At 38.4% G+C, this 13,176-nt stretch overlaps 1 protein-coding gene across 2 annotated transcripts in view; it reads left to right on the top strand.

Moving 5' to 3' along the window:
- LRRC7 (leucine rich repeat containing 7) overlaps window positions 1–13,176 on the top strand; it is a 162,208-nt gene that overhangs the window by 94,733 nt on the left and 54,299 nt on the right. For both annotated transcript variants that reach the window (XM_068406147.1, XM_068406148.1), the window contains one exon: window positions 9,433–9,496. In XM_068406147.1, the coding sequence (XP_068262248.1) occupies window positions 9,433–9,496 (64 nt within the window). The remainder of the gene's footprint in view (window positions 1–9,432; window positions 9,497–13,176) is intronic.

Genomic DNA, 13,176 nt, shown 5'->3' on the forward strand with positions numbered 1-13,176 from the left:
TTCTTTTATTTTTTGGGTTAGCTGATTCAGTTAACTTTTAGTCATCAGGTGTTCATTAACACCGTTTGAACTTGGTTCATCCCTGCTAATTATTTGGCACCTTAAGTTAGGTCTTCTTCCTGCTCTCTGGCAAAGTAAATGGGAAAACAGGGCCAAAACAGCATTTTCAGTCTTGCAGGCTAAAACTTGGTCTCTCTTCAATTTCTTTTCATTCATTCCATGCAAAACTAGTACATAAGAGTGTAAAGCATGTGCTGAATTCTTTAAAGATTTTAATAATATATTGTATATCTGATGAAACGTAGATTATTTTTAGTCAACTTTTAGTAGTGGGAAACTTAGAGCCTGTTTCTCCTCAGTCTTCAGGGTGGTGGAGAACCAGATCTCAAATACTAGTCAATTTTATATTAATAATATGTTCAAGTTGATCAGTACTGCAGTGTTTACAAATAATTTCTTTACTTTCCACTGTATTATTACACCGTAAACAAAATATAAGTTGTCAAATGCATTATTTACCAACTACTGGATCTTTGAAGCAAAACCAGTGAGGTGACCGTTGTGGCAGTAGATGATACAGTCAATCTGGCTCAATTTCAGTGGTTTTGGACGTAGATAACTGCGGTGGGTCCTGGCTTCATAATTGTTAGTCAGGTGCGTTTGTCCCAGAACGTGGAACAATTTTTATTGTCATTGTGTCACCTGTGTTACTGATATATTGTATTTCTTTGTCCGCATGCAGACATCTTATAGCAAAATCATTGATCTCGTCGGAGCCACGTATAGTTTGCTACACGTGAATTTGGCTCCAAGGTTTAACGACTCTTAGGGTGTATTTACCTTGCGACTCTCATGTGCTGAAGCTCATATTTGCCTCAAGGAATATTAATTCTGAAATTCACTGACAGAAGAGCTGGATGTTTGCTGTTACTTGTATTTTGAATGTTTTTAACTAGATGTACTTTGAAATTTTGCAGACATGAACTTCGCATGTTCAAGTTGTCCATTGAAAACAGCATTTTAAGATAGGTACGAGGTTAAGAAACACACAGTATTTTCTGGAAAAGGGACAGTAGTTTAACTGAGGCCATTTAATCCTGCAAGTGGGCACATATTTTCTTGTCTCTTCCAAATAGCATTCCTCCAGCTTTTTCTGAGATAAACATCATGATATAATAGAAAATACCAAATGTTAAGTGGTAATTTTCAGTTTTCTGTATCAAAGGATCCTTCAAGTGGTGATTCATGAGCCAAATGGGACATTTCAGAATCGTGCTGTGAATGGATACATGAGGGATTATATAGCTCCAGCATTCAGGAAAACAGTCTTAAGCTACTCCATAGAAGTACCACAGGTGTCCTTTCCTTGTGGTCACACCACTGACACTATCCCAGCCCATGCTCCTGCTGTTACAGAGCAGTAGGTAATAGTTGCTTACTCTGTGAGTAAGTCCCGTTCAGCAGGTGATTCTGACAGAGCAGCTGCTGCTCCAAAATTGGCGTGTTCCCAAAGTGTGGTGAGCAAGAACCCACAACAGGGATCCCCACAGAATATCGAATTACGTGCCATGGAGTGTATCGTAAGAACAGTTGTGCTCCAGGTAAGGCAGACTGCCCTGGAATTTAGTCCAGAAAGTGGAAACATACATTTAACCTTGTTTTTAACCATGCCAAGCCAGTTATCAGGAAGAAGGGAGAGGAATTCAGAAAGCAGATGCAAAATAAAGAGAGAAAAAAGGAGTTTAAAAAAAAAAAAACAGGATAAAAATGTATTTGTAGAGTCTTGATGTTGCCAGGAGCTTTGCACTGGCTAATGAGATTTCCTTTGCATTCTGTTTATTTATGTAACCATAGAGTCATGTAGGTTGGAAAAGACCTTTAAGATCATTGTCTATCCATCACCTTAGCACTGCATCAGTTAAGCAGCAGTGGATCTGAACTGAAATTTAGAATTCCCTTCCCCGGTGACTTGAAAGCTGTGTTGGGAAAGAAATTTGTGTGTGGACGGAGGTCAAAACTGTGAAGATTTCACCTTTCTCTACAATCAGTTGAGCAAACCTTTCCGGTTGTAGAGTGATTCATAACTGGGTCTTGAACTAAGGGATTAATTTGAGAGATCTGATCCATTTCCACCATAAACAAAACTGATGGGAATTTAGGATCCTATGTAGAAGGCAATCTTTTAAGTCAGGAGTTGTTTTTAAAATCCTCACATTTTGCAGGCAAACATTTTTTCCTGAAATCGGATGTCTGTGTGTTTTACTATGACTGGATCATGGAAGAGCTTGATTTCCAGTTTCAGTATATAGGACTCTTGTCTTTGTAGTGCTTTTCATTTGAGGCCCTTGATACAGAATTAGGTAAAGTCTCACAAGTCTTCAGTGCCATAGATACCTTGGTTGTGTTTAGACACCTTCTGCACCAGCAGTTCCATCTTTTGGGCATTGAAATTGATTTTTCTCATCTTAGCATTTGAAGATGGAGAGTGCCCTTGCCCATCGCCTGAGAGTGTACAGTGGCTCGAACAGCAGAGGATGTGGAGTCAGCAGATTTTCGGGCACCAGAAATGGCAGCATCAGGAGCATCAGCACGAGTAGGCTGTGTTGAGGTAGTTGTCCCAAACTCTATTATGAAACCGAGCAATTCTGGTACACAAAGGCTGATGGAGGCTGCCTCTTAGTCCAGACTGCTTAACCCAGACAATATGTTGGGTGGTTTTCCCATATACTTAACGCAAGTACCGTTGTGCACAGCCCCACATTCTGCACAGCAGCGTTGCTGACAGCCAGGGCAGCACTGTGCCTTGTGGACTGTCTGCTCCTGACGGCTCTTCATGCTAATAATGAGGCCATGGAGAAGTAACATGGTTCCAGGACTGACCGAGAGCTTCTGGAGTTACTTAGTCTTCAGAGACTTAATTGCTTTAGGCATCACCCCATGGTCTCTGCTGTATTCTCTGATTCGTGGATTGATACTGCAGACTGTGAAATCCTCAAGTTCTTCAATATAAGCAAAAATTGAAATGGGTATTTCATATAGTTGTTAAAATAGACATTACTGTAGATATTACATACATTATTTTAGGTATTTTCTCTGTTAAATATTTCAGTCTGCATTTAACAATATTTTGTATCCTCAAAATCAATTTTTAAACATACTCTGTTATTTTGAAGCCTGGATAATATATAGATTCAATACTTTGTGACAGATTAATTTATACTTGTGGTCCTTTGCTTTACATACCCTACATGTTTTATGTTCTAGAAATAATATAAATTATCTTGAGATTCACTGAAAACTGGGTTTTCTTTGTAATCCGTTAAGTGATGTATAAGTAAATAGCTCTTTGTGTCCTGTAATGCATTAGCTCTGGTTAAGATTTAACTGCTCTGCAACAAGTAAACTATAAACATTAAGTATTAATTTTACAGCATCACTTCCAAACTCATTCATTACTGAATTTAAAGTTAGGTTGCAAGGTTTAAAATACTGAAACTGGAAGAGACTCCCAAAGGTGACGTTTTAACAACTTTGAAATAAAGGTTGTTGTGTACAATAAAAGTGTGAGAAAATGTTATTTGAAAGGAATAGAGCAGATAATCCAGTAATGGCAACATATTTGCCATTATTTGCTTTTTATTTCTTCAGAAAATAATGGTATCCATTTATCATAAACTCATATTGAAAATATAATTCTGTATGTCGTTACACAAGGACGTAGAGTATGTAACCGTTGTAACTTCCTCAGACCTGTCTCTGTAGAAATATGACCAACAAAAAGCATGCATTAATTCTGGAGCAGTGTGATGCTGCATCTCTCATCGTGTTTATCGCTGTGTAAATCTGGTTCTCTCTGACATAATTGCTTTTCACTCGTGAATTTTTACCTATTAGAGATACTTTTGTTGTTTATGAATGCAGTTCTTCATATGTGGAAATAACTCAGATGTGACTACAAGTTTGTGATTGAAGGTTTGAATAAACCTTCATGTAATCACCATCTCCTACCTGTCAGAAAACTGACCAGGATTTTGATATGAATTCCATGATTTCATAAAAATAATTCATGGCAGTTGACTGGTTTGTTTTGCCAGAAACTGTGAACGCAAGGCATTTTCCTGGTGAAGGGTCTGGAGGGTCTGACCTATGAGGAACGGCTGAGGGAGCTGGGGGTGTTTAGCCTGGAGAAGAGGAGGCTCAGAGGTGACCTTAGTGCAGTCTACAACTACCTGAAGGGAGGTTGTAGCGCAGTGGGAGTTGGCCTCTTCTCCCGGGCAACCAGCGCTAGGACAAGAGGACACAGCCTCAAGCTTGGCCAGGGGAGGGTCAGGTTGGACATTAGGAAGCATTTCTTCTCAGCAAGGGTCATTAGCCATTGGAAGGGGCTGCCCAGGGAGGTGGTGGAGTCACCATCTCTGGAGGGGTTTAAGAAAAGCCTGGCCATGGCACTTAGTGCCCTGGTCTAGTTGCCATGGTGGTGTGAGGGCAATGGTTGGACTCGATGATCCCAGAGGGCTCTTCCAACCTCACTGATTCTGTAATTCTGTGGTTATTTGAAGTGTTTACAAGGTGTAGATAAGTGTCTTCTAAATAAGGCAGCAAAACCAAACAGGCAAGAATGTGAGAAAGGCAGTATGTGTGATAACCATGAGTTATAATTAGTATCACTGAACTGTACAATGGGAGTTATAATTTATGGAGTGCGAATGTTTTAAAACTATTGTGAGCAATGTTAATTTTCCACCAAGTATTTGGTAATCTCTCTAAGCTACTCTCTGTGCTGGTTTTCATGCATTTGTAGTTTTTGGAGAACCACATTCCATTATTGTGTTTGAAAATAACTAAAAAAAAGATTCACCTTATTCTGAACCTAACGTGAGGTCCACTTGAATAGCTGAGAATCAGATCTTCTCCGTGTAACTCCTGCAGTTACTTATGAATGGAAGAATAGATCCGAATGCGAATGGATAAAGATTTATGTGAAATTTTGGCTGCAAGTTTTATTAGCGCATTAATTATATTACATTACATCATTTAAGCAATGAATATTTAACTGAGCATTACTCATAATTGCACCTTTCCTGTTCCGCCTTTATCAAATGACCCCACATAAAAAATATAATGAATCTTTTCATAAGAAAAATATAACTAATTACATGAAAGAGATAAAAATATCACAAGCTAATGAAAAGTCTCATATAATATTCTCCCGAGTACATTTGGCAGTGTGCTTTATCTTTTGATACAGTACCAGCTAACTGAAATTAATCTGCCCCCATATAAATGTTACAGTTTCTGAAACTATGCATCTGACTGTAGAAATTGCACAAAGTAACGTTTAAAAGTTGCCTTTTATGATGAATTCACAGTATACAAACCAAACCTTTTAAAGTAAATGTTTTGTTCAAAGGCAGAATACGGGGTGAAATGCACAAGTTTTTACCAACTCGATGGTAACAGGTTATCATTCATTGCATCTGTGAAGGGTTTCAGAGGTTCACATTTCAAAATAGACAATTGTGTCTATGTGTAAGCAGTAATTATCTATGCAAATAACGAAGGAATGCTGCTGTTCGGTTCCACTTCCAGTTAGCAGGTATTTTCAGTCTTGTGGCTGGGTTTTTTTGAGCACTTTAACATGGGCATGAGGAGTCATGACCACTAGAAGCTTTTATTGACTTTAATGCAGCGTGATAAAGTCACAAGTAACACCGCCTGTGAGAGCAAACTTTGTACAAACTATTAAAAATGGGTGTCATGGTTCCTGGTTTTTTCCTTGTGAAGGCATCGTGCTGCGTAATGCTGGTGGTGTGTGCAGTTAGTAATGTAACTGAAACGCTTGTAACAGCTGCAGGTGGAAAGGACTCCAAGCTTGCAATGCTCACGGGCTGAAAGGTGTTTCCTGCGGTGTAAAACCTTTGTGGGTACTAAGGGGTGAAACCTGCTTTGTTAAAGGAGCTTGGGCAATGTTTGAATGCTTTTCACACCGTCATCGTTCAGGTGGAGAGTGTGTGCACTGCCTGACCGTCTAATGAGTGACTGGGCTTCAAAGGGGTCCAACTGATTGGTTTTAAGCAAAAATACTTTGATTTTTTTTACCAGAAAGTGGTAAATTGTAGATCAGTAAGTGTGTAATCGGTTTTTGAACACTCGGACTCCAGTCTTGCAAACACTTACTGGCAGGGAGTGCACACATTAGTGTAAAGAATTCTCCTAAAGTTAACAAGATTTCATATGGTAATGAGTGTCCATAGTCATCACGTTTGCAATTACAAATGTAATTGCTTACTCCGTTGGGTTCAATTAATTTAAAATGTCATATGTGATATTTACAACTTTTATCTAAATGTTGGAAATCTGAACTACGTTACGAACAGATCAGTTAAGACACAATGGTGAGAGTTTTAGGAGGAGTAAGTTAGACCAAACACAGCCATTTCCAGGGCTGTATGTGTTATTTACTGAGAAAAGGGGTGTATAAATTAGCTGACCTGAGTGTGGTGCAGCTTTGTTTAATAAACTTCAGTTTTGTCTGCATGTGTAAAATTTCAGTCAGCTTTTGCAAGACATTTCCAAAGAGAAGTACGGTGCAGTACACCAGAGGTGTTAAAAAACATTTTCCACTATTATTTATTATTTTAATGGTGATTAAAACACAAAATGGAATCCTTTTGGGGCCAGGTGTTGTGCTGGTGGAGTGCTTATTGCTTCAGGAATGGCTCCAGCCTTCCAGACACGCTTGCATACTAAGACTTAGTATTAAAAGACAAAATATTTTTGTTATTCCTTCTGGTTTATAGGAAGAGCAATTCAAAGTAATGAATACTATAAGGACAGCAATGCAGCAAGAAGCAGGTTGGGACCTGGGGAGCATGAATCAAGATTTATATTACTAAGATGGGGGTCAGAGTAGAGTACATAGAAAGTCAATCTCTGTTTAAGAATCTGTGTGCTCAGCCTTGACTGATCAGAGCTATGTTAAATACTTTTTGGAACAGTGTCACACTTAACTCCTTCATACTCTGGGCTTAAATTGCGACATCTTGTTTTGTGCCTTGTAGTAAAAAAATTTGTTGTTACTTTTTCATTTAATTTTAATTTAGGTGCTAACCCCTTCAGAGCTGTGTGGCAGATACCATTCCTTTTAGCAAACAAGCAAGAAGTAGTTGTCTCTTTCTTGTCTCAAAGGCATTTGTGAGAATTGATCAAATAGGTTGGAAAATATATTGGAAAAGAGATGTGGAATAGTTGTGGGACGGGAAAAAGAAAAATATAAAGAAATAATGTACAACAGTGAACTGGAGTGAGTATGGGATAAGTGAACTATCAGAAAACATTAAAAAAGCAGAGTTATCATGAATGAATCTGTGTTAGGATGATTCTGAAAGTAAACTGTGACTGTGCTGGGTATTTCCAAAACACCAAGTGACCAACAGCAATAACGTATCTGCTAGGTTTCAGAGGCTTGTTAGGAGCCGGAGATTGTGCCGAATGGGCAAAAAAAAAGAGCAGTAATGAACAAGTAGATAGATGGTCACTTAGAAGAACTTTTTAGAAAGTGATAAAGGTTAAAACAGACATAGAGTAAGACAGAAGGCACTGAAGAGGTCGGTAATACAGGAATACGTCCTGCAGGGACAGCGCCAGTAGTTTCACAGCACTGGTGACCTCCGTTTCAAAGGACTTTAGGACTTGACATTGCACATCCCAAAACTGTTGTGTAAATTTTGTTAGATGAAAGCAGCAGCCTAAATATGAAAGACAGCAGGTTCTATCATAAGGAATGATTTATTTGATTCAGGAGTAAGCTGTTTGCCTAAGAGGCCGAGATATATTTTAACAACTTCTCTATACAGAACTTTAATTTCTGTCAAGTCCAGAAGCACACCTGATGCCTGATCTTAATCTGGGGCCCTAAGATTCATTCCTTGAAGTTATGCTGAAAGTGAAGAAATACAGTAGGTCAGTCAAAGAGTCTGTTTGATTAAAGAAATCTAATAAAGTATGTAACTTCTTAAACGTGAGAGCAGAATATTTGTTTTTCTAAATGTTCTTTGTTTTTGCTAACATATCTAGCAAAAAATGTTTCACTCTACTACTGAAGAATGGCATTTATATTTCTGTGAATTTTTTTCCTGTCTATTTTAGAAAATTAACAGTAAATTTTGCTAATAATAAATATTCAGCAGTTCTCTATCTAGCCCCATGACAACCTAATTTTTCCATAATTTAAATGTTAAAACATGTCTATGGTTTTTAGCCATAGCATCTTTGATAATCAGTTTACTTTTGATACATATTGCAGAGATAAAATGGTTGATATTTTAGATCACATCAGTTAAGACTGTGCTAATTTCTAAGGTAACTCATTACCTTAGAAGGCCTCTGAACTGACTGTTGCAGTTAATGCTAAACTACTTAATTATTTTTATCCTCTTTTTTTACTACCACCACCACCAAAATCCAGTATGGTGTTTAGAGCATATGAGTCTACCAGGGCTTAAAGAGAAATTCTGCAGTAGAGGCAATATCCTGTTCCAATTTTGTTCATGGAAACAAAAGCACTAATTAATTTATGAGGTTTGAACTTGCTCCAGAGCAGTAGCCACATCGTTGCCTTTTGGCACGGGTCCTGGCTCAGGCTCTCTCCCGATCTGCCCAGGAGCTGCCGGGGGTAGAGCGAAGCGGTGGGAGCCAGGGCTGTGTGAGGAACCTTCGCAGCAGGGATGGCACAGGGCCAGCGTCGCCCATATTACACCACTCGCAGAGCAGAAGCACTTACGTCCCTGGAAGATGGACTGCCTAAAATGACTTGTTTAGTGCAGAATTTTCATTAAAAGGCCTGGAAGAATATAATCATAATAATTCAATTTTTTTCAAAATGAGTTAAATCTTTATGGAATATTTATAAAGCCATTTGGTTTAAGTGTAATAACCTTTTAAAATGTAAAATAAGGGTATTGAATGCACTATTTGAAACCATTTATTAGCTTTAAAATGTCAGCCATTATAAAAAAATCAAGATTGATATATTCACATGAGGAAATCATTCTTATTCTCCAATGTCATAGTAATTTTGAATACAACTTCCTAAACTTAATTTCCTACAAATATGAAATTCTAACATTTTGGAAAGGCCTGAAGTAGCAAATAGTTCACATGGATCAGGTAGTAAATGAGCTTTAGAAACATCTTATTTTTTTCCAACGTGAGCAAAGTTGTACACCGCACACCTGCAGCACAGCCATTCCAGTTGAGGTTGAACTTGAGCTCATGTCTTGAAGATGGAGTATATTGTTCTCACTTGCACAGCAGCAGTCTGATGCAATTCTTTTTGCAATAACGGTATCATTGGAGATTTATTGTTGTCTGAACAAAATTTGACCAACATTTTGCAAAATTTCATCTTCCGTATCTCCTCATCTGTTACAGGTCAATGCACAAACTGACTCAGCTGGAGAGACTTGATCTGGGCAATAATGAATTCTCTGAACTGGTAAGAAATGCACCAATTTTGATAGAAAGATGGTGGGTTTTGGGTGCTCTGTGTACAGGGCATTAAACTTTTACTTAAAAGGCATTATTGTATTGTGGCCACGTGCCGTGGTCACATTTCCTTGTAGAGTAGAAGACTGGTGGTAGTTTGTGAGATGAAGGTTGGTGGTACAATACGCTTCATCTACATCAGACTTCTGCACTTCAAGGTCACAGCTGACTCTCACGCTGAACTGGTTGCTGCTGCTGGAATACTTCAGGGTGGGATGAATTGCTGGTCTCAATATCAATACTTGTGTCAATTATGTATTCATTTCTTAATAGCTATCATTATATCCTGCAAATATTAGCAATTGCTATTAGCAGAAGTAAATTTTGGACTCCAAAAGCAGTTTCTGTCCCTGACTCACCTCTAAGATGAGAATTAGGTTCCCTGAGATTTAATAGCTTTCAGGAATTTTCTCTAGTATCAGTATAGAAAATAATCAGGTTGCTGTTCCCTTTAGGTATGTTTCTGCTACATCTGTAGGAACTGGCACTTCTCAGAAACAGGATGAGAGTGTCTAAGCTGTGTTTTAAAATGAGCCTGTTTCCAAGGAGAGCTCACTGACTTCATCCTGCGGGAACTGTAAATATGATAAGAGAAGCAAAGCTTAGAAAAACTGCCGCCTCATCCTTTTTGAGACCTATCAATCACCTCTAGGGCGATTCGGGAGGGCTTGTGCTTTTGTAGGACAACAAATTAATGCTGTGACCACTCACTATTGCACTGATGGCGAAATAAATGTCTGCGTGTGCCTTACCCACCGACAGCCCGTCCAGTGACTGGTAAAGCCTGTGAGCTGAACCGCCTTTCCTCCAGAGTCACAGAAGAACAACCTGTAAAGCAGAGCTGCTGAATCAGGGCTTACAATTTTATGAGGGTATTTCCTGTAGCTTTAATTAAAAGTACGATAATTCACTTTACGTTTAGTCATCTAGTAGTAGAAAGCTGTAGCAGAGAGTTTACATCTGGTTTGTAGACAGTGCACTATCTTCTACCATTATCGTTATAACCCTGGTGATATTCACTAATTTATACTGCTATGTAGGAGAAAATAGGTGGGTTTAACTCAGATTTTTAATTAAAACTAGAAATCTTTTGCATAGATAAATAGAATAAAATTTTCAGAAGTTATATTTGGGATTTTGATCGAAAGAAATCTATATATGCTTCCTGAATTCAGAGACTGTCTTTTTTGGGGGTGGGTTGGTTTTGTAGTCTGTCTTTTAAATGACTTCAGCATTATTCTACATTTTTGCATTGTAGCATACTGTCCCCTAAGAATGATGAATCAGGAGTCCAGTGGCCCCATACTGCTATTAGGACCAGACTCCCCGAGTTACCTCATTTTTCAGAAAGCTGGTCCAAAAATGTGTGAACTAGCATCAAGTGCCAGGAGCAAAATGGGCCAAGGGGCAAGGGAGCAGCATGGATCTGCAGAAGTGTCATAGGGAACGTGGGACTAGTTTAAATCGAGATCACCTGGAAAAAAGGATTGAAAGGTCCCGTTTTCATGGATTCTGAAAACCAGAGTTGGGTTCCTTCCCAACTGTAGTGGTGTGGAAGAGCTTGATTTCTTTGACAGTCCGTCCCTGGACTGTTGAAGTCCCTCCCTTTGCACTGGCAGCCTGAGCTCTTCCTGCAGACAATCTGGAGCGATAGGCATGGGGTTAAGAATAAAGGTAGTTGCAACAATGAGGTAATTCTGTTCATTCAGTTTCTGGAAACAAGATTATACAAATCATGAGATAAGTGTGTGTTCCTAAAATAGAAATTGTCACTTCCTAAATAGCAGCCCTGTTCAAGTGACTTCATGTAACCAAGGAAGGTAATTGTGTCACAGGTCTCCAGGAAAACTGGAGCAGTAAATCACAAGGGTCAAAGATTTGAAATCTCTTAATCTTTGAAGTGTCAAAAAATGGCACTGGACAAATAATCAATAGCAATTGTAATACCTCTGCCTGAAAGGAGAGGGAAGGTGTAGTTCTTTCCAGAGTTTCAGGAGTCTGGTGTCAGCAGCAAGGCTTTAGAAGAAATTTTGAAAGGAAATAGTTAAAGGTAGGGAGAAAAGGAAAAGCAAAGAGGATTAAATATAATATGCTTTTACCAAAGATTAATGTCAGTCTTTAGTTCAGACTTGATACTAGGAACCATTTCTTTACCCAGAGGGTGGTCAAACCCTGGAACAGGCTTCCTGGAGAGGTGGTTGATGCCCCAAGCCTGTCAGTGTTTAAGAGGCATTTGGACAATGCCCTTCGTGATATCCTTTAAGTTCTGGTCAGCCCTGAAGTGGTCAGGCAGTTGGACTGGATGATGGTTGTAGGTCCCTTCCAATTGAACTACTCTACTCTACTCTACTCTACTCTACTCTACTCTACTCTACTCTACTCTATTCATGGCAATCTACCTTGAAAATGAAAATATTCTCCAAAAATGCATCATTAGAAGCAAATAAGAGAGAAATAAGAAGTTTTTAATACCACTTGTCAAAACTTTAGTGAGATCTCATCTAAATTACAGTATGCCATAATCCATACTCAAGAAATTTCAAATCAAACTGTAATATGTACAACACAGGAGTAGGCTGCTGCCTTTGAGAAGGGTGTCTGTCTAATGAGAGGAATTTAAAAGAAAATTAAAATTGAGAGGGGAAATTATGATTATCTATAATAACCTTAGTCAGTGAACACTCTGGAGGAATAAAGAACCATTAATCATCACAGGAACAAATAGTATAAAATGACCATTAATTAATTTAGCCTGGAAATTAGAAGTGGTTTTAACCATTGAAAGACAACAAAATGTCAATAGAATTTGCTAAGGCAAAATAAATTATCTTCAAAATATTGACTAATCATTTTTAATAGAAACACATTATGTGACAACGTGGAAAACTGAGGGATTGGGGTCTCCAGATTAGCAGGTTCCTTCTTATCCAATGGTGCATCGGGAGCTTCTCCCATAATGAGCCACGTGACCTGGGCAACTGGAAAATCACATTTCTTATGGGAATTACAACATTCCCAGGAACTCAGACCACAGGAGATAATTCCAGGTCTCTCTTCAGGTCCTGTGATGCTAGACAGATACATTTGTTTCTAGCTGTGTTGAAATAATTCCAGAGAAATAGTACTACAGACTTTTAAAATGCTGGAGTCTGATTTAGTCAGAACCAAATGAAATATTTAATACCAGTTTCTGGCAGACTTTGAAAAAATCTCTACAGCTTTACAGAGCTAAGGCAAATTGCAAGTCTTGTTTTACCTGTGACACTAGTGTTTCATGAAAAAGAAAAATACTGCTTGGGCTGAAACATGGAAGTATTTGTGACCTGATAATTCTTTATTTTCACAGCTGTAGTGAATGAGGTTTTCAGTTTCATTAATATCCTGTAGTGTTGAAAAGAATAGAACATCTTAGATTAAAGCTTAATATTGTCATTTTAAGGCTTGATTATTGCATACCACTGTTTTAACTACTGAATATGACAATTGCAGACATTAAATCGTACAGAAGTGCGGTATATCCAGGGAAGTGTTCAGCAATATGCCTCTGTTAAGCTATTTTTAAGTTGATAAATCATACAAAAGGCGGTTTAGCATGTGCTGCAAGATGAGATGTGGTCTTTCTTTTCAATG

Source organism: Nyctibius grandis, chromosome 8, assembly GCF_013368605.1.
Source record: "Nyctibius grandis isolate bNycGra1 chromosome 8, bNycGra1.pri, whole genome shotgun sequence".
Taxonomy (NCBI): domain Eukaryota; kingdom Metazoa; phylum Chordata; class Aves; order Nyctibiiformes; family Nyctibiidae; genus Nyctibius; species Nyctibius grandis.